Here is a 21,932-nt window from a genome sequence, read left to right as displayed (position 1 = left end):
GTCAGAACCTGGTGCTCTAATTAACCTAGTTTTGATTACGATCGTTTGGGTGTTTAACCTTCTGACTTTGCGTTCAAACTCCGCTATATGAACATCCATTCGATCTAAGGGTTGGCTACATCCCATCGTTTTCGACACGGCGCTGACGCCAATACTGTACCGCATATAGGCATATCCGTCAACATTGGTTTTGTCAGTCAAATGGTTCTTATAAGCCTGTCAAGCCTTGAGCGATAAACACATCCAGGAACGTTTCACCCTTCTCACGTGGCGTTTCAAATGTTAATATCTCCCGGCTTTGAAAACAAGTAATTTGTACCGACCACGTAACCTGGTCCCAACCTCCAAAATACTGTTAACCTGAAAGGGTGACGTGCAGCATTGTTTGCGCCGCAACACTTCGAGCTGGATGCAAAACATTTTCGAAGCAGGGATTGATTCTGTATAGTACCAGATGACGACACTGACATACGTGCTTGGATCGATACTTGACCTCATTTTCCATAAGAGATAGGATTGAAAGCTAGAAGATATGCGCACCAGCTTGAAGAGGGTCGGATTACGCCCCACACGTATGACCTGAGTCATAGTGCTGAATTTTGCAGCCACGTTACTCCCCGTAACATTTTAGTCACGTGCGACGCGACAAACAAAGTCGAACGGCCCGAGAATGGGCTGATAAATCTATAGGGCTGATAAAAAAAATGCTTGCGAGAGAGGGTCACAAAATATTGTGCGCATACAGTTTGTATGTACATAGCAATGGAAGACTTGGTTTGGAATTTGCGAGAGGAAGAAGTCAGGGAGAAGGGGGGATTGATATGACTGATGATACACGTGAGAGATGCAACACGCACGAGAAAATTATTGGAACTCTTTTTTCTTCTCCGAATCCGATCCTGTCCGTCAGGCTGAAAGCTCCTAGTCCCTACTCCGTCCACCACTACCACCTATCCCTTCCTTGCCTAGAACCCATATTCGGCGTGCGATGGTGTCTGCTCTCTGGAATGCATGTGCGGCCGAGGTCCAGGACCTAGAGAGTGTGCAACAGCAACTCAAGGAGCCGGGAGTCGACCTGGAGATCAAGGGTGAGTTAGGCAATCCAGCTGCCATATCCACACCCAGCACTATGTGCTGCGGCCGTAGACCGATCTAGGAAGCTCGATCTAGAGTGGCAGCTGTGCGGCTCTATACCAGCATGGTTCTGACCAAAATTCATTTCGTTTGCCACGTTTTCAGACCACACCGGCACGACAGCACTCATCCAGGCAGTCAGGAACGGCCACAAGGACATTATTAAGGCATTGCTTGCTGCAGGTCGGTATTTTCCAGATAATTTTTCCCCATCGATTATCCTGACATGGTGTTTTAACCGCCCGCAAATTTGCTATCGACATCATCTGGCTGCTCTCCAGGCGCCGATATCAATAACGCCTCTGACCAAGGAAAGCCAGAGACGTACACCACAGACCCAGAGATATTGGCTCTTTTGCAAGCAAAGCCAGCTGTGGCCCAGCCGACTTATGAAGGGTACCCGCAATCCGGTGACCCAAACATCCCTTACGACCCCGCACTTATGCAACACTATTACTATCCGCCCCCTCCGGGCCACGAAGGGCATTACCCCCCGTACCCGTATGCCATGATGCCTCCTCCCGATGGCCAACCGCCCATGCCGCCATTCCCCCCACACGGCGACGCAAATACACCTGGCGGAGTCCACAATCTCCCGCCCGCAGACGTCGCTCGCACAATCCCCTGCAGGTCAGTCCCGCTCCTCTAATTTCCCCGTTCAACGCGCTATCGTGGGATGAGATGCCGAGATGTGTGTCTTACGAGATACGGGCGCTTCTTCTCATGTGGATTTTACTGAATTTTGCTAACGTTCATATGTCCGTTTGCAGGTACTTCCCGGTCTGTCGCTATGGATCATCGTGTATATTCCTTCACCCCCAACCTTCGTATTTTTCGGGACCTCCTCCACCGGCCCCCTCTCACTACACGCCAATGTATCCTCCTCACCCATACTACATGATGCGCCCAGGGGCTTACCCACACCCGCCTCCGCCCCCAGGCGCGGCCACAATCGATCCGTCTTCTAGCCCAGTCGCCGGAACGCAGTCGTTCCCACCGCCGGGCCCTATTTCGTACCCTCCACCACCAAATGGAGCACCTCCGTTCTCCCCTGGTACCAACGGGGCGCCGTTCCCTCCTCCTGTAAACGGAACTCCGTTCTCTAATGGGGCTCCTTATCCTCCTCCCACTAATGGAGCCCCATATCCACCCCCTGCTGCGAATGGGGCACCATTCAGTCCCGCAAGCAGCGGTACTCCTTACACTCCGGCTACAAACGGCACTCCCTCTCCCTTCGGACCCCCGCCGTTCTCTCCTGGAAGCGCGACTCCTTACAGCGCCACCACACCATACACCCCCGGTCCTCCGGTCTCATATCCCTATCCTCGCCCATACGCCGAGGCTCCTAAGGAAACTCCTGTAAACGGTGCTGTCAATGGAACGGCCGAAGAAACTCAGACGACCCCAGCTGCCAATGGTGTCAATGGTACCGGAAACCACCTTAACGGTGGATTCGCCCGTCGAAATGGACGCGGAGGCAGACGTGAGTCCTTCGGTGCTGGCAGGCAACCCAAGCCGCCATGCCTTTTCTTTCCTAGCGGGAGGTGCCGGAATGGGTGGGTCTTTGGGCATATTTCTGATGAACAGATTCTTACTTGCGCTCTTTCTCTTTTAGGGACGATTGTCGTTTCCCCCACGTCATGCCTGAACCGGGGGCTCAAGCCACATTCCGCTACCCCTCCAGCAACGGGAGATTCAATGGCCACCGTTCTCGCCAGCCGACGAATCACCAGGATGGCCCGCCGCCTGCGCACATTCCTCCCGGCACGAAGCTTCCCTTTGCACCTGGTGTGGAGTATCAAAATGCAGGCCAGCGTGTGCCTAACGCAGACGATTTCCCTGTGCTAAAAGGAGGTTCGGGTTCAGACAAGCCCGCTCCAGTGGCTCCCACGAATGGAAGCGGAAACGGCTTGACGGCTGCTCAAGTTTTGCAGGCCCCCGCACCCGCAAAGAAAGGCAAGGCAGATTCGGAGGTTGTCGGAGACTTGGCGGATGCATTGAGCAAGGTGAGTTGACAGGCTTCCTTTTGACATTCTTTAGTCGCGTATTAACCAATATCACAGGTCCATGTCAATGGTCTTCCTGCGCCAGCTTTTGAAGCTCCCTCGACGACCCCAGAGATCACAGCGGTTGGCGCTTGATTTGCCAAGTTGTCAGACACTCGTCGCTGTTATATTTGGCCACGCTTTTCCCGGATCACATGAGCACCACCGGCTTACGTGTATTTGATTTGTCTTTATTACCGGATTGTTATTTCTCTTCATCTCCCTCTTGGTCATGTCGCACGCACGCACACCCCATTCCTTTGACTTGCATCACACTGATTTCAGGATCCGTTTTTCTGCTACCTCTACTACCACCCAAAACCCACAATCACATACGCCTTAGACTGACCTATATTTAACACCTTATCCGCCCACCATGAAATCCTGCTTTTCATACATGCATATCTGTCCTCATCGTAGCTGTCTACATCTACCCCATACTCGTACCTTTTACCGCTCGACAGGGCACACATCGCTTCCGCTTGTTTTCTTTTTTCACTTATCCTACTGTTCTTGTGAGTATACTCGATTGGCGATTCTCTCCCTGTGTTTCTTTTCTCTCTTTCTTTTCTCTTCTTTTTGTTGCTTGCGGTGTTGTTTGTACCACGTCGTTTGTGTTGATATGATCTGTGGGAGATTTTTTGACTGATAGATTTAAGTGACGCAAGTCAGTACAAGGCGCTTTTAGATTTAGAGATGAAAGTGTCGGGCAGGGTACCAGAGCGCCCAGCGTGAATTCCCTGAAATAGAAAACACCCCAACGAGTCATACCCAGTTCGCCCTTCTTGGATGACCGAGACAAGTAATACCGCTCACCCAGCGCATATACATAGCTCATCTTCGCGGAGAGCCCTGGACCGAGTAGGCTTTATGACACGGGCTTACAGAGTTTGATTACCGATGCTCGCATACATCGCGTCGGGCAAGATGATTCGTGGATCGTGGCGTGAGGTAGTACCGAGCTCCGAATAGGCGCATTACACTCATCTCTCGCTTACTTGCCACCCGTACATTATAGTCGTGTCAAGATGGCTATAGTCCCTAGTATGACGCGTTCAGTGATTAGAGGAATGCATGGTCCGACATCGGGGTACATTTACCAACTCCTTTTTAAGTCGAATATGCTCAAAACGAGGGTTTGGTCGGACACACAGCCTTGCCTCGTTGTCTTGTACCTGGTTAGGAGGGTCGGAAATATGTTGGATTACAACCTGTGCGATAACATTAGAGTCAAAACCGGCAATTGGAGCCGATCACGCACACGGCTGTTTTGGTGGTATAAATGCGCAAGGGGACGAGGGTAGGGGGCTCTTGGCATCTGGTTCACATCCCTCCAGGCTTACTGAACAATACGTATTCTGATTCTGTTGCTGTGCAAACGATCGGTCATGTCGGCGCCATCGATGTCTGTGATTGGAGGTCCAGTGGCGACGGATACTAGGCCAGTGGGCAAGCGAGATTCAGTTCTCGCAGACGGGAGTATTCCGGACAATGTTGTGGCGTGAGTATCGAGTTGGCTGTATTGATTAGAGACTTAATCAATAGTGTACTGCAGTATCAACCATGATCTTTCCCTTCGATTATCTCAAGCCCCAAACGACCTTCGAGAGGCATACGCTCGGGACGGGTATGGAGGCGCGGTGAGGTTTCATGCCCGCTGGGCCGAGCTCATTGAAACAGTGCTGAGGATCCACTCGTTCCGGCTCTTGCTATCCTCCACACGAGCTCGGGCACTAAGCTCCTGCGATGCCTGTTTAAGGTTGGGCGTGCCGGTTGATGATATTTGGATCGAGGCGATGAGGTGGGCTGATCTGAACTTATTCAAAAAGTGAGGAGCATTTGATCACCAACGTCTTTTCAAGACTGAGAGCGGTGCTGGATCCGAATCGAGTCTATGATGATAGGCCGTTACATTGAATTATAAAGGTAAAGATTTCGGCCAGAGTCCTTTTAATGTGCCTGAACCATATACTCATTCAGCTTAATGTAGTACTTTGAGTGATTATGAGCTAGTATCGAACACTGGCTGGATCATCAAAGTGGCCGTGCTGAAATTATTGATCAGGGAGAGTCTGTACCGGAGCTCTGGAACGAAGAAAAAGTCATGGATCATACTCATGAATTAGTGCATACATATCGTTTTCTTGATTTATACTTGATTAGAGCAATGCAAATGTGTATAGCACACGGCGCATACATATTGAAATATCGTGACATCGTCCATTGAAATAGTCACCGATGATAGCTCCTTCTAGTAATGATGGCTCCAGTAGTATGAGTCTATATGTAGGCGATGGTGGTAGCATGAGGCGGTGATCTTTTGCTGCGCAATCGCTCCAAGGTAGGTGTATCCACTTGACATGGTGTTAACGTTATAGATAAGAACTACGGGCATAGTTTTCAACCTGATTGGGGTCGAGTCTCTACTGGGCATGTGGGAAGTACTTTCCCCATCACATATAACCGCGCAGTGCCCAATATCACGTGATGTCTCGATTCCGCGTGGTTTCACTTCATTTAGTCTTTTAGGATAACTCGTCCATGATACTTAAGTTATCCTGTTAGGTTGCTTCAGGCTGAAAACAAGCGAGCAAAAGGTTTCTGGCATTGACTTTCATAATCACACCCAGCATGGAGTGTTACGGGTTTGGCGGAGGTTAACGGGATTACTGAGCCCGAATCCCGAGTGCCGGCGTGCACTTACCTCGTGATCGAGACCGGGCTTCACTTTTGTTTTCTCCACCACACCCATCTTGCCTATGATGCTTCGCTCAAAATTTGTACAAAAGACTCCTCTACGTGGTGGACTAACTCTTCGGGCACGTATCCAGTCAAGAGCGATGAGCACCCCGGCACTCCAAGTAGCCCCCCCTTCGGCAGCCAAAGAGAATGAATTGCACTCAGCTCGTGTCAAAGATATGGAGGAATACTTTGAATCTCCTCGGTTTCAAGGAATCAAACGATCCTACACTGCCGATTCTGTGGTAACAAAACAAGGTTCTATACCACCATTACCCCTACCTTCGTCTCTCTTGTCCGATAAATTTCACTCGCTTTTGAAGAGCGCTTCTGCCGAAGGGCGACCTCTTCACACTATGGGCGCTATTGATCCTGTGCAAATGACTCAAATGGCCAAGCACCAGGAGGTTCTCTATGTTTCCGGATGGGCGGCATCGAGTGTGTTGACTACAGGAAACAATGAGGTCGGGCCGGATCTTGGGTAAGTCTCTCTAATGTGACCCGCAGTCATTCCAGCCCTAAACGTTTGTTTGTCAGGGATTACCCGTATACTACAGTGCCAAATCAGGTTCACCGTTTATTCCGTGCTCAGCAGCTACATGACCGCAAACATTATGATGAGCGTATGAGTGCGACCCCCGAGGAACGGGCAAAGATGGAATATGTGGACTACCTACGCCCTATTATTGCTGATGGAGATACTGGGTAAGACATATAGATTAATTCGTCCTTTGCATTCTAAATCGGTTTCAAGTCATGGTGGCATTTCGGCAGTCATGAAGCTCACAAAGCTATTTGCTGAATCAGTGAGTTCGATACGCGATCATGACAAATCACGCCTAATAACACTTGAACTTTAGGGCGCCTCAGCTATCCACTTGGAAGATCAACTACATGGCGGAAAGAAGTGTGGTCACCAAGCCGGCAAGGTTGTTGTTCCTACTTCGACCCATGTTTCTCGATTGGTAGGTGCACGTTTCCAACTTGATATTCTCAAGTCTACGATGCACCTTATTGCTCGCACTGATGCCGAGGCCGCGAGATTAATATCTGGAACTGTTGACGTTCGAGACCAAAAATACATCCTGGGCACCACATACACTGAGAATGCTCATTACAAACCTTTGGCTGAGGTCCTGGATGATGCGGAGCGGGCGGGCAAAGCTGGAGCAGCGATTGATCGACTTGAGAAAGAATGGATGGACAGCCATCCCTTGGTAACCTTTGAGCAAGGTATGCTATATGCGATCTTGATTTAAAAATACTTAACAATTTGATCAGCTGTCGAACAGGCCATATCTAAATCCCAGCTTTCGGACAAGGCTGGTGCATTGTCCAAGTTCCGCGAGCAATCGGCTGGATTATCTGTCAATGACGCGCGATACGTGGCTAAGGACATCCTTGGTGAACATGTCCTGTGGGACTGGGATCGTATGTTATTTTGGCAGTATTTAGAATATCAAACACTCACTATAGTTGCATAGTTCCTCGTACCCGTGAAGGTTACTATCACTTTACGGGCGGAATCGACGCATCCATTGAACGAGTCCTGTCATTTGCACCTCACGCCGAACTCCTTTGGCTCGAGACAAAGAAACCAGATCTGGAGCAAGCACGCTCGTTTGCACGGAAGATCAGAAAGGCCTTCCCTGGAAAGTAAGCTAAGTGTCCCTCATCGACCGAAGTCCCCCGACTAACCACGAATGGGTAGGTGGCTCGTGTATAACTTGAGCCCGAGCTTCAATTGGTCTGCACATGGATTTACAGGTGAGTTCTGGATCTTCAAGGCAGACCATGATTACTCACGACAAAGATAGAGAATGACCTAAAGAACTTTGTCTGGGACTTGGCCAAGGAGGGGTAGGCAACTCTCACAATTGTTCATACATGATTTCTGACAGACTGAATCCGCAGCTTCGTACTTCAACTCATCTCCCTAGCAGGTCTGCACAGTACAGCCATGGTAACAGGTATGCCCTCCGCTTCCTCTCAGCCCTTGAATCCAAACTCACAAACCCGCAGCTGAACTTGCCGAGCGCTACAAACGTGAAGGAATGCTCGCATACGTTGAGCTTATCCAGCGCAGGGAAAAGGAACTGGGTGTGGACGTATTAACCCACCAGAAATGGTACGCAGATAACTCGCGTTGATGTCTTCTCATACTCAAATAACATTGTAGGAGCGGTGCTCCGTATATCGACCGAGTTTTATCAAGTAAGTTACCCTATCTCTAGAAAGCAAGTCAACACGCTTATATATACGCCTTGCAGCCATCTCATCTGGCTCATCCAGTACCTCAGGAATGGGCAAAGACTCTACAGAACACACGTTTTAGAGGACACAGGATACGATAGTGTATATGTTGCAATGCATGATCATAAACATGAATCAAAAAAAAAATAACAAAAAATCGATGAAAGCGAAGCAAAAAGAAAAGAAAAGAAAAAGGCAAGCAAACAGAATATGCAAGAAAATATGTGCGAGAGTCCATGCAATACGAACCGAAAAAAAACAGCAAGGGTCATACTATGTACGTTATACCACACATCACTGGCCATGATTGTCACTATACCACCATTAGTCGTCTCGTGACTACAACAAAATACCCCGTAATCAAAACCTCAGCTCATGATTTACACATTAACTAGACGATTATCATGACTGCTGTTGCTGCTGTTGCCCATCATTGGACACAACCATCTCAAACTGACTCATCCTCGGTGTCATCGGCTCTCCATCGCTCGCCAAACTCGAACTCACGCTCGGCCGACCGCTATCGGTAGCTTGGAGTCCATTCGCGCCGGACGTGAGCGTATTGACGCTCGAGATGCTCCCGCGCGCCGATTGGGTCGGTTTAGGCGACAGCTTGGGATCATTTGGCTTTACGCTCCATTTTTTGAGGATGGATTTCGTAGCTGGTTTGCCTTCTTTATCTTTTGTTAGGCTATTATAAATCTCGTTAGTTCAACCCGACCGGCAAGAAAGAGTCAGAGAGAAAAAGACGCACTCTTGATCAAAATGAAACGGATCCTTGCCCGAGTTTGAGCTGTCTCGCTTATGACCCGCGCCCGAGTTCACAGGCAACTGGCTGTCCCGATTCGCACTCGCCGCCGCGAGCCCGTTCAGATTCTGCGTCGAGTTTCTCCCTCGCCATAGCTTTTTAATACCCTTGACGCTCATGATCGAATTCGCGCGTTCCCGGTTGGGAGCGGTGAGACCAGAGACGTCCTCCCCGTTGGAATCCATGCTGAACCGGCTGCGTTGCTGTTGGCTCGGGACTGGGGGAGAGTCTTCAAACGGGGGCGAGTTTAGTGCGACTGGGGTTTGGGGTCTTCGAGGGCGAGGTGGGGCTGTTTCGGGTGGTGGGAGGTTGGCGAGATCGAGTTTGTGTTCATTTTGCATGCGGATACGGGATTCGGTCGTCATGGGAGGTGTTCGAGGGGTAGTGGGTGTGCTGCCTCCCTTTCTAAAAATAAAATATATCAATATATCAATAAATAACCAGCTAAAGATAAAGTGGGACCCACTTGGCAGCCATGCTTGCTTTCAGATTGCTCAATTCTTCAGACATGAACAATGGTGCATGCGGGTCCGGACGAGCAGCTCCAGCGCGCAACGTCCCACCACTCAACATACGAGAATGCAGTCCCGGCGACCTGGGACGATCCAAGTCGGGTGGAGGAGGCTGCAAGATTCGGGGTGAGAGTTGCGCGAGAGCCTATTCCCCCCAAGTAAAAAAGACCACTGTCAGCACGCAATGTTTACAAAACAAACCATCCCAAGAACCCCACCTTTTCGAGCTCGTCCAGTCTCTCCTTCCTCACATGCTCGCTGGAGCGCCAGTTCCAGTCCTCCCCGTCTTCCCCGGTAACAACAATCTCCGTCTGGCCCAGTTCCTCCTTTTCGGCCTCTTGCTGCTCCTCGAGCTTCAGCGGCGGCGGTCGCTTGACCGAATCGCTCCTCTGTCGCGCCGGAGCCGGTTTGGGGAACACAACTCGGCTCGGGTCCGCAGGTCTCGAGAACTCGGGCGCCGGAACGGCAGGAGCAGAAGAGGGAGGAGGGGGAGCGAGGCTGATCCCCGGTCGGTTATGCTCGTTCCACAGCTGGACGACTTCGGCTGTCGAATCGCCGGGCGGCAACTCGTCCTCGTCCGGCTCGGGAATCGGCAGGTCCTCGATTCCTTTGATCGCGCGCGTCGAGACGTTCCAGGTTCTTCTTCAGGGAATACATCCCTAAGGATCCCGTCCTGATCGCTGGTGACCCCGTCCGCTATCGTCCTCGTCCTCGTCGTCTGACAAGGCGGCGTATCCGCCCTCGGGAACGACGTCGAGCATCATCCCGTCTGCAACAGTCGAGCTCGACGGGCTCAATTGCAGCCCGAGCCCGATAGTCTCGTCATCGCTCGACGAGGGAGTCGGGAGCCTCGCGTCTTTAGGGGACAACAAACCCCGATCCGAGCGGTTGGCGGGGTTCGAGGGGAGCTGGAGGTGCATCGGGAATTTACTGGACGAAGGCGAGGCCGAGCGCGGGGCAAAGTGGGTATCTACCCCAGCTGGTGATGCGCTCCTTGCACGCGGCGGGAGGTTAAGCGTCACGGGTGAGGGGGATCGGGAACGAGGTGCGGGTGTCGCGAGTGGTCCGACGGGGGTTTCGACTCGCGATGGGAGTCGCCTTTGGGCCATTTGCTGGTGGGCACGGTTGCAGAAGGTTTCGTACCATGGAGCACGGCGCATGTCAATGTCAAACTCGATTTTTCCGACAATGGGGAGCGTTGGCATGATATTGATTTTGCCGGAAGATAGCGTCGTAGTTGGGGAAGACGTTCGACTTTGACTTGTCGCGAGGGATGGATTGCGAGAAAGTGCGGTCGAGGCTGTTCCGGATGACTGAGAGGTCGCACTGAGTGGGATGGACTTGAAAACCTCTTTGCTGTTCATAGCCGCGACGGTCTTCAACGGCCGGGGTGAAAACGAAGACACACTCGATTTATGCGAAAGAGTGTGTTCGCCGTTGGGAGGCGGCGATTCCTCCCCGCCCAGAGCTGCAAGTGCAGAGGCCGGACTTCCGGTGATGCTCCCGGCCTCGTTGGGATTAAACGAGCGCATCATTTCATCCCTGTCCGCTTTTAATAGCGCAGCCCAGAGCATCTTCCATGGCTCTTCCCCTATACGTGGTCCCAAGGCGCGTTCGTCTCCTCGTTGGGGAGGCACGTCATCGTCGTCTTCTTCCGGGGGCTCGTAGTCGGCGCTAAGCAAATAAACACACATTCCGCTTGTACTCGGCAAACCGTACTCTTTTGCAATAGCGCTGAGCTGTCCCGGAAGGGATGCGTGCAAAGCGACAAGGGTACCTCGCCTAAACTGAGAATGGTAACCAGGTGGGGGAGTGCGTGATGCAAAGGGATGAAGAGAAGGCATATGAGGCGGGGGATAAACATGGAGCAAAAATCGGGTAGGCTGGGACGGAGTGGCGACGACGGGAAAAGTTGAAACTGAGCTGCTCGCGCTCAAAACCGGTCTCCTGCTGTTCACGCTCAGACTGGTCGCACTACGCATGGGGGTCGGGCCGCTCCGGAAGGAAGCAAGACTGGATGCGCGTGCATGGTTCAGAGTGAGAGTTGCGTCGTCCAAGCTGGCTTTGCGTACTCGGTCATCGGATAACCGGCCTTCCAACACTGCGCGCGGGGGGATCGGGATAGATACACCGAGTGCGTTGGAAATGAGAGCGAGTCGGTGGGGGTCGAGTGGATTACGGGGCAAATGGCGTTTGCGCGGATGGTCCGGGTCGCTCAGGGCGTCATTCCCAATCTGAGCTGGCTGAACATGGGGTTTTGGCGTATGATTGGTTGGCTTGACTGTTACAATCGACGAATGTCTGCTGCTGATATTGCCAGTAGGCATTGAACTGGGGAGAATAGGAGCCATGCCGTCCCATACGCTTGACTTGGCCAATGCGAGACGCGCCTTGGGAACCCATACTGGCTCTGGCTCGGCCTCTGGTTCTGGATCGTTTCCAGAGGGAACAATAATCGATATGCCGCCCTCTGGTAATGCCGTTACAGGCAATCCGGGATACGCCGGGTTGTATGTCGGTGTTGTTGGGCCCGAGCCAGACTGCCCTCCCGAGGCTGTGGGGCGCGATGGAGGCGGCGGGGCCATGAAGATCGAGGTGAGCGGTCGAGGCGCCATGCTTATGAATATAAAGAATTATTTATTCTGCACAAGGAATATCAGCAACTGTCGACACAGCAACAATCGAAGTCAACTCACAAGTGTGCTGGGTACCGTATCTGTATTGTCTGCGGATGACCATCACTCTCTGAATTCCACCACACAAAACCAACTTACACAATCAACCGAACGTATGCCTTTCTTTCTCTATCTTTTTCCCGCCAAGTCTGCTGCTGCTGCTGTACAAATTGACCTGCAAAAAAACAGTGAGCGTGGATCAAAGAGGAAATAAGCAAACAAAGCAACGCACCTTGATGTCTTGCTGTTGTGTAAAGCTACTGTAATGGCCGTCGCCCTCTCACCGCATGTACCAGTGACGCGCGCACACACACACCAAATACAGTCCCCAGTCGACGTCCGAGGCGGAGGCGGAAGGTTGAGAGAGACGCTTGGCTTTGCGTTGTGTTCTCTCGATCATTCCATTTCAAATCACAGGAGGCGTTTCATCGCGCCGGCCTTTGTGCCGACGCATACACTCGACGATACATGTCTTCGATGGGGTTAGTCGCATCAATTCGCAAACTTCTTCAGTGCGCTTCATTACCATAACTTGCCACAACCGGTCTGAGAAACTTCAGCTTGCGTATCCCCAAAGGTTGAATGAATTCCCGTCTTTCAGGGCTGTTTTTTTGACAACCGCATTAGAGTTTCAAATCACTTTAATTCTATTTTTTTTCCTTCGGTCTTAAATGAATGAATTACCCGGGGCTGGTTTATCGACAAACGCCCAGATTTAACTCTTATACTCAACCTTGAACGCCCAAGCATATTCGACCAACCCAATCTCCTCCTCTCCGACTTGCACACAACACCATCCTCCTCGCCTTGCCTCGTCCACTCCACTTTTTCCCACTCCCACCCAACAGTCTCACCTCGTCCCCCTCCAAAATCGGAATTGGCATCAGAGTTTTAAGTATACCACCTTGCGGCCGGCTCAACGCGATGATATAAAACGCTTCGGGGGTGGTCGTGAACCGGAGATTATAGGTCGTATCGGCCGGACCGACCGACCAGTACCGGGTAGAATAGATTGCCGGGCCAGAGTGCGAGAGCCATTGTCCGGCTTGAAGCAAAGGCGTTGTCATTTCTGGGATGATTTCCCCAGTGGCGGTAGGTCCGACGTCCAGGAGATAGTTACCCCCTTTAGACACGATACTGGATGGGTGGGGGATATCAGTGTGAGGGGGAGGACTTAGGGTCGAAGACGAGGATCGGGGTAGTTTACGTACTCGACCAATTGCTTGATCACATCTACACCCTTCATATACCTGTCAGGCGCCGTGCCGCTGTTGTATCCATAAGAATGAGGATCCAATCCAGAATTACTCTCCCATTTCCGGACTTGATACGAGTTGAGAGTAAAGTATTCCTATTGCCCAAGGTGAATAGACGGGAAAGTGACTTGAAAATGGGAGGGCGCGCGCACGGGAGTGTTGAAATCGGAATAGTTTCCTCCACATCGGTTATTGTTGTTTACTTGCCTCCCACTCTATATGTGGCCCATTGATTCATGAAGCACGCACATGGCAAAAATACTCACTTTCTTGGCCCAGTTGTACCAGTCAGCAGCTTCCACCCCGATCCCATCAACAACACCGTCCACACAAACTCACCAAACCGGGCAAAACTCACCGATCTCGTCAAACGGTGATGGCCCTCCAATATCGCACCTAACATCCCGCTCCCATATTAGATATGTAATAACGGATATAGAACATAAGGTTCTATACATCAAATGAATGTACGTACCAGATCGCATCAACCTCATAATCGTAGAACAATGTTTCCATTTGCGGTTTTTGGAGATCCTGGACCCAGTCGTTGATCTAATCGGTTCGGAGACAAGTACAAGCGAGTCGTGGAGGTTCAGTTTCGCGCAGTTTATGCGTGGCAATATAGGCACGACCATGTTGAGGGGTTCGGGATTGAATGGATTCCCCCGGGAGGAATTGATCATGTTTAGAGGGTTGAGAGAGGTACCAAAACGGATCTCTCAAGGTCCAGACCTAGCCTTGATGATCCAAAGTGAATCTTGACTAACCTTGACGTACCCCTCGTACCCCTCGCAGCATGTATCATTGTATGCAAAATGAGCAAGTCCGCCTGGCCAGCTTCCGAACCCATACGGGAACTGACTGTAATTCAGTTGATTTCAACAGTGCACAACGAAGCCGCATTCACTCACTCACTATATGCCAACCGTATCAATATTCATTTGCGCGAAAGGGTGAAACCGCTCACGGATGGAAGAACTCAGTCATAGAGTAATATGCAATCCTGTGCAGCTCTGGATGTCGGGCCTTGGAACTTGCAAACAGGTCCTTCAACAAATCACGCCTTTTGCTCCTTGTCAGGTCTTCCCTCTATGATGACCATGCTGAAACCTACTTTGGACCATACAATAGCGAGTTGCGATTACTCGTGTTTTTGGTATCGTATAGAGCGAATCCGTCGTGGTGTTTGGATACAATCTACGCTCCATCAGTTAGAGGGAGCGAATGCGGAGAGAGAGATCTCACAGTAAAGTACTTCGCTCCAGAATTAGCAAACAAGTCCGTCCACTCGTCAGGGTTCCACTGCGACGCTGTAAAGTTGGCGATAAAATCATCGTAGACTACATTTTCGCCATAGACCTCCCGGTGGCGTGTCCAAGTCGACGAATTGACTATTAGCACGTGTTATGATGATGATTAGTCGGCCAATAATGAAATCATTCACTTTTATGTTGAATCCAAACGTATCTAGAGCCAATATTAGACGTATGACTGAATATATGCGCGGGGAAACGTACGATTCTGCATAGGTTTTCCCGTCTGACCAAGCAGGGACAGAGTAGACACCCTGAAATACTGATGAAGTGAGGTATGGATTGAGGCCAATATCATATACCCACCCAGTGGATCTGACCACCAATGAGCTTATTTGAGTTTGTACACAGAGCAAATCAAGACTTACAAATATTCCAAACTTGGCTTCATCAAACTGCTCCTCTTGAGTATCATTGTTCGTACATCAATTAGCGGGACACTTACCCAATCCGACGCCTCATGTTGGGACAAACTCGCATCTACAGGTTCGTAATCCGGTATTCCGGCCATAAACTCGTATTCTTCGCTTCTGAACTCATCCTCCCCACGTGCGTCCTTGACGACAATCTGTCCCTTGGTCTTCGTTGGGGCCTTGAACGTGTTGTGCACGCCGATCTTCATAACTACTTGATCTCCTGATCTCAATCTCTTGAGTGCGTACGGGCGAGAAGTCTTCAACCCTTCTCCCTCGATAACGACTGAATAATTCCCATTGAGCCAAGTAGACGTAGGAGCGTCCATAGTCGCCAAATTATCTAACGCAACCTCGAAGATCTGACTCGTAGGGTCGGGAATGGCGTTGGCACTGTAATTGTTCTGGGCCCACTTGGTTGTCGATCGAGCGTACTGGACATTTAATACTGGTTCATTTGGAGTCTGAGAGGGAGGTGGTCCATATAACGTCAAAGCAAAGAAATGCATAATTGGGGTTTTGGCAGCCGGAAGTTGAATAGATTCGACCGTCCTGGAATTATCCAAGCCAGCCTGGAAATCGAATATCCAGGTTTCGTTGCGGTTGATACCTTCGGGTGTAAGGACCGTTGTACTTGTGTAATGATATGGCCTGTAGTCGAGCCATTATGGGATCGTAAGTGTATGCACGGTTCATAATCTGATACTCGACGTACGTCCAAATAGGCCCGTTGGATGGGTTATTTATTTGAAAGTAAGCAGGGGCAACGACTCCAATGGTAATCGAAGTGCCATCGGTATAGTTGACGGTAATATTTCCTTGGCCGATATTATTCTTCTCAGCAGCGAGTAAAGCGTGAACTGCATGATATCGCCCAGGAGGGACTGAAACCACTTGAGCAGCAACCCTGACATTGTCCAGGGCGGTCTCGTTATGGAATGGCGGAAGATTAAACTACATATATTGTCAGCTTGTCTCTGTGAATTATGTGCAATAAACTTACGTCGACTCTTCGATAAGTGAATATGCCTTTGGGTAAGAACTCTGAAACGTATGACCCTCCGGCTAAATCAAAGTTCCCGGTCCCATTGACTTTTGCCGATGCGGCCTTGTTATTGAAATGGGGACTCAGGTCCACAAAAGTAGACGCAGATTTTGCCAAGCAGCACTGTGAAGCTGCTAACAGGAAACACAAGTATCCAGGTGGCTTCAAGCGCATGGTTGGATCTGGGGCTGATTTGTAGACAGGAAGCTGGCCTTATATGGACCCCAGCTATAATCAGCTGCTCCATCCCCTTGGGGAAAAAGCTATGCTCCGCCGAGACTCGTAGTTCATTGTTGCTTCGAGAATAGCACCCGCATACACCAATACTAGCATCTTACGGCCCGGATGGCCCCGTCGAGAGTGCTCAGAAGCGACGAAATTGGCTGTTATATTCGGGAAGCAATCTTAGAACTGATGAATTTGGAGTAATTTATCCATTATGTGGTTCTACGATGTGTCTACGATTATAGCTTGAGCATAGTATTCGTTTTGAGTATGCTTTGACGGATCTGGTGGTCGCTAATTATAAGGGTCGAACCTATATCGAAGCAACACGTCAAATATACCACGTGATCTATTGCTTGACTTTCGCAGCAACCATGAGCAAGACGAGCTTAGATTATGCGTCAATTAGCACCCATAAGTAAGCATTACGGATATTACTCTCACTTGCTACTCAGTACCTTGTTTCCAATAGATGGAAGAATATACCTAAACCTCCTGGCTTTGCCGAGGTTACAGTAAGTCTGGGTACGCGTCCGATAATCCCATTGGCTCAGCTATGACGGCACATACAGAAGGGAAGCACTCAATCCCCCGCGCAACTCAAGTCGAAGGAAGAATCATACGAATCCTTGAAAGAAAAGCGTGCGTGGGATATGGCGATTTCGCCAGCAAAATCGCTACCTATGAATGCATTCATGCTATACATGAGCGGCAATAGTGTCCAAATCTTCAGTATAGGCATACTAGTCATGTTACTTCTCAACCCCCTCAAGGCGGTCGCCAATATCAACTCGGGTACGCACGCTCGTGTCCATCATGCACGCTATGCAAGCAACTAACTGGCGCGACCTCCCAGCTTTCGCGTCATTTGCTCCCAAGAACTCAGACCCATCGGCTTTCTCGACCCTCGGCCTTCAAAAGCTAGCATTCATTGGGTGTAATATTTTAACTATGGCTCTAGGACTCTACAAATGTCGTTCCATGGGTCTCATTCCAACTGGCACAGGGGATTGGTTGGCGTTTGAGACACGAGGCATAGTACGTGGCGCTTACTTTCCTGGAGAGACATCTACTGACCACTATCCAGGCTCCAGAGACACTACTTTATTAAACTCTTGTTTATTTCTTTACCTTTCAATAACTTATTCTGCTATTAGGCAACGATTTGTGTGAACAAAACTTGGTGCCGAACAATAGTACGAATAGTCTACACAGAATAACGATAGGTCATTATGCGCCTTGATCGGAACCTCCTTCGTTAACGATGAAATGTCGAGTAATGCCCCTTCGAATAGGCCCCATCTCCATATCTTCGTCAGGGCTGGCAATTTCAACATCCTGCTCTTGTCGTCTTTTACTCGCCCGCCTCTCCTCAGGATCGAAATCCGGGCCCTCTTTGTCCTCTTCCTCTTCCTCTTCTTCCCACTCCATTACATCTGTCAATCTCGTCGAATTCGTGAATCCGGTTGAAGACACTGGTGCTTTTGATTTCGGGACGTCGTCAAGATCCGACCGAGGAGCAAATTGCATTATACTGAGTCCTTTGACATCAGTTTCTGCCGACCATTGTGTGTGATTCGAAACATTCCGGAGATTAAGTAATAAACGGGAGATAAGTAGAGTTATGAGGGCCCAGATAAAACTCAAAGGGGTGCCCGGTTAGTACTCCCGGGTAGCCGAACGGGATCAGTAGTTGCTTACTATAATCCGAGGTAAATCAAGGAGACCGGTGCAACGATCCATAGAGCCAGGTTGAGGATGCGCATCACTGGGCATCTGTTACGTTCCAATAATTAGAGCGGCATTGAATTCACCTACCTACAATGACCTATGCCATGTCATGAGGTGTTATAAGCATGCAGATGACTATCCAATAAAACGGCTTACAAGGAAGTATAGGAATCCGTCTCGATACAAGGTCCGAAGTAGCGGCACTTGCAGCTGTTGGGTCTTTGCATGTTCCAAGCACTTATGTAAAGTCATAGCGAATATTAATATCTCGAACCCCAACTACCAATGTTTTAGTAGCTTATTTGGGTCTCTGAGTTATAAACTCACTGGAGCGGCCCAGACTGCTTGTAGTGTAACAGGCTTTTCAGAAACAGTACATATCCCTGCCAATTGGGAGTAACTGAGTTGCGGGATCATTTGCACAAGTGCCAGCGTTGCTGTAGTGAGAATAGACATGTACGTCAAGATGTACAATATTAACAAGAACACGAGCACTCTGCGAGATCGGCCATAGATTGCGTGTACTCGTAATAATAGTAAAACTTATCACACATGTGAGAACTCTGAACGATCCGAATTCTATGGTACTCACAGTTAGATATTCCCAAGCTTGTAACTTCGGCGTAACCCTCAACGGGGACCCATCTGCGACAGCTACAAGGTGGTTGGTTGAGTATCTCTTATCTACCGGTACTAATACCTACAACTAGGCAGAAGATTTAATTAACTGCTACTAAGCACATGTGCCAATGCACTTACGGTAGTTGAATCTGGCCCAGTGAACCCACTCATCTCTAGAAAATGTTAGTTGATTGATCGTAGAGTTAATCATGCGACTGACCCCAGCTATTAATAGTTAGAAATATAGGAACGGAATACCGATTCTGCTCAGACGATAAGTAGTTGAATAACAAGCAAAAACTGGATGTTCACCATCAGAAATAACGTTTTAACAAGTGACCAGGGCCCGGGCCATATTAATTTGACCTCATCTTGTAGGGTGAGAAGATGATCGTAGAGCAATAGCACATAACCTAGGCGTTGAAAACCATAGATCAACTGGCTGTAACAAGAAGCCCCCAAGGTCACACCCCGCCACGCACCTGCAGCTGAGAAAGCAAATACAAACTCAAATCAGAATGCTCGAGTTCAATGTGCACCGCTGCAAACAAAGACCTGCCTGACAAATACCTCGACGCCCTAACGTGAAGTAACTCTAGTTCAATCTCGTGAAGATTAAGTTGGGAGCGCGCAGCTAGTACGAACATGCTGGAGGCTCGGTTGGAGTGGATGAGCGCAAGTGAGGTCGATCAGGTCTGGTAGAGGCGCAAGTTTGTTGATTGGAAGAGATATCACCGCCTCCCGGTTTGCGGCAGCCAGGCGACAGGCGTTCAAAGCTACTACTTCTTACTGTGCGCTTCGTGAACGAAATGTGATCTCATCAAATTCCAACGATACAAGAACTCGAGAGTTCGGAGGGCCGACGGCACAGGCAAAATTGAATACCGCAAACGATTTCCATGCACTCAGCCTACGGGAAGAATCTTGTGAGGCCATGTGCTCACCTACGGCCGTCAAGTTCATCACAGGAAATATAGTGCTCACGTGCCTATTTCTAGAGCCGAGTTCCCGCCCTGTGCTTCTAATCGTTCCTATGTACAACTAGATTAACTTTATCCGCAGATAATCCTTCTTTGGTTAATAATATCTATTATAGTTGAGTCATTTCATTCCGGAATATTCTTGAGGCAAACTAATCCCTGAAATAATCAGGCGAATGTATCACCCTCAATAATCCATCAGGTCTCATGGGGTAGAGAAAGATCGATCACGAATATATGCCATGAAATTGGGACAAGCTCAGGAAATCATAAGATTGTTACGGCAGAGCATAATACATGCATATATCATGAGAAATAACATAAGTGACCGTAATACCGCAATGTGAGCATGAATATACACTGCCCCATTTACACTACAATCAAAGTATCAATATAGGGTGTCACAGGTGCTGGGAATATCAAGTGGTGCCAGTTACAAGAACGAAGCATGAGAATCGGCGTGAATTGGAGTGACGTGAGTATCTATGGTCTGACCGGAGCGCTTGCAAGCTCGGAGCTTGGATCTCGGAGCCAAATTGCGCTCCTAGGCGGGACCTAGGTAGTGTGACGAATGGAATATTGAGTGCTTTGGGCAAGGTTGGTGACGAAAGATACGAAAAATTCTAGGAAACACAAGGAAGAGTCGTGGTGGATAGATACAGCGGATCTTTGATAAACCTATAGAATATTCTTGTTAAATAGCCTCGAACGGGAAGGGCTTTGTCGTTCCGAGCAAGGTAATGGGAGTGTGATGGCCGGCATCGCATCACTGGTTCATTTGTCCATGCGAAGGTTCGCATAGACCTGCCGATTCGAGAGTTAAAATAGCCACCAGGGTAACCAGTCTGTATAAGTAGCAAAGCGCATCTAGGCGCGCCAATTTTAGACCCTTAAGAGATAAATAGTATTGGTCCCTTCATTTAATTAAACGCAGGGGCAGGGGTAGGCTCGGTTTTAGGGGATCCATTGTGCGAAGGAGGAGGGACGGGCTGAGCTGGGGCGGATTGTTGCGTGCCAGAGCGACGCTCAGCCGCGCTTAGCATCAGGGCCTCGTTAACTCTGTGAACATGCGTTAGACTCGTGCAGGGCCTCGTGGCTGGAATACTTACTGCCTCAACCTGGCTACTTCGAGGTCGGATTGAGTCAAATTTGTTTGCAACTGATGCTGCATCATTTCAAGGTACTTGATATGGCTCGTTGCTGTTGAAATTAATTCAGAGGTCCAGATGATGAGTTGACGTCGCGCTTACCCCTATCCAGTAAAGAGACTTTGCTCGACTTTTGATTGGAGACTGGCAACACATCCTTCAATCGCCTGTATCCGTCCCGGAGTTCATCCCGGCGACGCTGTTCAGACTCGATCCGTTGTTTGCGAATTTCTTCTCGGCGACGTTGGACAACCCTATGACGTACACTCGTAGGTTGGCAGCTCCTGGACATATAATAAAATATACTTACACCTCTTGGGGTGCGCCGCGGAAAGCATCCCCGTCGCTCTCAAAGTCGTCCTCATCGTCGTCTTCATCGGCACGAGAGTTGCGTCGACGATGCCTTCCACCAGCTGCCATAACAGTGGATGCAGCCGGACCCGGGGGATAGCGCATGCCATGTCGTTGAACTAAGCTTGTTCCATTACGGGAATGCGTAGAATTGGAGGATGTGTTCGAGTCGCTAGTAGACTGGCGGGTTGCTCGCCTCATTGACCCATATGCGGTGTATCCAGTCACATTCGCGAGGTTCTCTCCGGCTACGTCAGAGCTGGAGCCGGTAAGTGGTGGAGATACCGTTTGGGTAGTAGCAAATTCGCGAGGAGACGCAACTCGAGTCATTGGATAGCTTGGCATGTTGTTCGACAGACTAAGGGGGTTGAATGCCGGTGATCCACCTGCCAAAGTTGATTGAGTGGGCGGTTAAAACAATTAGTAGGGGGGAGGCAAAGCGCACTATTGATCATGTCATATGAACCCGGGTAAGAGATGTACCCTTCGGGATTGGACCCCATGTAACCAAATGAGTCACCAGATGCTGAGAACTGAGGGCCTCCGTGGCTATCCATCGTGGGGTGGGCGCGCAGTACAAATGGAAAAAATGAGGCGTCAAAGATGCGGCGTGAGTGCAGCGTTCAACGCTAAGGGGAGGCAGATGATAGTCGTGATGTGCGCGGTATCCAACCGTCTAGCAG

At 49.8% G+C, this 21,932-nt stretch overlaps 8 protein-coding genes across 8 annotated transcripts; 4 read left to right on the top strand and 4 right to left on the bottom strand.

Annotated features, from left to right (window-relative positions):
- Window positions 1–988: 988 nt before the first annotated feature.
- Window positions 989–3,275, top strand: RhiXN_11626 (ankyrin repeats; the record flags this gene model as incomplete). Its single annotated transcript, XM_043331441.1, has 7 exons — window positions 989–1,088; window positions 1,240–1,317; window positions 1,416–1,764; window positions 1,905–2,617; window positions 2,673–2,694; window positions 2,750–3,140; window positions 3,198–3,275. The coding sequence occupies 7 exons, from the start codon at window positions 989–991 to the stop codon at window positions 3,273–3,275; spliced, it is 1,731 nt and encodes a 576-aa protein (XP_043184951.1).
- Window positions 3,276–4,567: 1,292 nt separating this feature from the next.
- RhiXN_11625 (uncharacterized protein) lies at window positions 4,568–5,011 on the top strand (the record flags this gene model as incomplete). The annotated part of the gene is made up of 2 exons (XM_043331440.1): window positions 4,568–4,680; window positions 4,735–5,011. The coding sequence occupies 2 exons, from the start codon at window positions 4,568–4,570 to the stop codon at window positions 5,009–5,011; spliced, it is 390 nt and encodes a 129-aa protein (XP_043184950.1).
- Window positions 5,012–5,941: 930 nt separating this feature from the next.
- On the top strand, window positions 5,942–8,253 carry RhiXN_11624 (isocitrate lyase; the record flags this gene model as incomplete). The annotated part of the gene is made up of 12 exons (XM_043331439.1): window positions 5,942–6,399; window positions 6,456–6,623; window positions 6,673–6,724; window positions 6,779–7,151; window positions 7,200–7,349; window positions 7,403–7,574; window positions 7,630–7,685; window positions 7,736–7,778; window positions 7,833–7,888; window positions 7,941–8,046; window positions 8,098–8,132; window positions 8,189–8,253. The coding sequence occupies 12 exons, from the start codon at window positions 5,942–5,944 to the stop codon at window positions 8,251–8,253; spliced, it is 1,734 nt and encodes a 577-aa protein (XP_043184949.1).
- A 320-nt stretch (window positions 8,254–8,573) lies between these two features.
- On the bottom strand, window positions 8,574–12,106 carry RhiXN_11623 (uncharacterized protein; the record flags this gene model as incomplete). The annotated part of the gene is made up of 5 exons (XM_043331438.1): window positions 8,574–8,862; window positions 8,926–9,384; window positions 9,446–9,636; window positions 9,710–10,098; window positions 10,180–12,106. 5 exons carry the CDS (start codon window positions 12,104–12,106, stop codon window positions 8,574–8,576), a joined length of 3,255 nt encoding a protein of 1,084 aa, XP_043184948.1.
- A 788-nt stretch (window positions 12,107–12,894) lies between these two features.
- On the bottom strand, window positions 12,895–16,367 carry RhiXN_11622 (alpha-L-fucosidase; the record flags this gene model as incomplete). The annotated part of the gene is made up of 15 exons (XM_043331437.1): window positions 12,895–13,303; window positions 13,378–13,489; window positions 13,781–13,818; window positions 13,898–13,974; window positions 14,190–14,283; window positions 14,390–14,485; window positions 14,537–14,619; window positions 14,668–14,813; window positions 14,867–14,889; window positions 14,940–14,989; window positions 15,042–15,050; window positions 15,104–15,130; window positions 15,181–15,799; window positions 15,864–16,102; window positions 16,152–16,367. 15 exons carry the CDS (start codon window positions 16,365–16,367, stop codon window positions 12,895–12,897), a joined length of 2,238 nt encoding a protein of 745 aa, XP_043184947.1.
- Window positions 16,368–16,792: 425 nt separating this feature from the next.
- Window positions 16,793–17,529, top strand: RhiXN_11621 (endoplasmic reticulum membrane protein; the record flags this gene model as incomplete). Its single annotated transcript, XM_043331436.1, has 5 exons — window positions 16,793–16,836; window positions 16,891–16,933; window positions 16,991–17,213; window positions 17,275–17,456; window positions 17,506–17,529. The coding sequence occupies 5 exons, from the start codon at window positions 16,793–16,795 to the stop codon at window positions 17,527–17,529; spliced, it is 516 nt and encodes a 171-aa protein (XP_043184946.1).
- A 119-nt stretch (window positions 17,530–17,648) lies between these two features.
- RhiXN_11620 (uncharacterized protein) lies at window positions 17,649–19,417 on the bottom strand (the record flags this gene model as incomplete). Its single annotated transcript, XM_043331435.1, has 10 exons — window positions 17,649–18,060; window positions 18,120–18,186; window positions 18,237–18,246; window positions 18,306–18,428; window positions 18,477–18,586; window positions 18,631–18,691; window positions 18,742–18,849; window positions 18,909–18,943; window positions 18,991–19,033; window positions 19,253–19,417. The coding sequence occupies 10 exons, from the start codon at window positions 19,415–19,417 to the stop codon at window positions 17,649–17,651; spliced, it is 1,134 nt and encodes a 377-aa protein (XP_043184945.1).
- Window positions 19,418–20,670: 1,253 nt separating this feature from the next.
- Window positions 20,671–21,806, bottom strand: RhiXN_11619 (helix loop helix DNA-binding domain protein; the record flags this gene model as incomplete). The annotated part of the gene is made up of 5 exons (XM_043331434.1): window positions 20,671–20,809; window positions 20,860–20,950; window positions 21,001–21,152; window positions 21,209–21,635; window positions 21,695–21,806. 5 exons carry the CDS (start codon window positions 21,804–21,806, stop codon window positions 20,671–20,673), a joined length of 921 nt encoding a protein of 306 aa, XP_043184944.1.
- Window positions 21,807–21,932: the final 126 nt, after the last annotated feature.

Source organism: Rhizoctonia solani, chromosome 12 (assembly GCF_016906535.1).
Source record: "Rhizoctonia solani chromosome 12, complete sequence".
NCBI lineage: Eukaryota > Fungi > Basidiomycota > Agaricomycetes > Cantharellales > Ceratobasidiaceae > Rhizoctonia > Rhizoctonia solani.
Note: the sequence above shows the minus strand (reverse complement) of the source record. Positions and strands in the feature narration are given on the sequence as shown.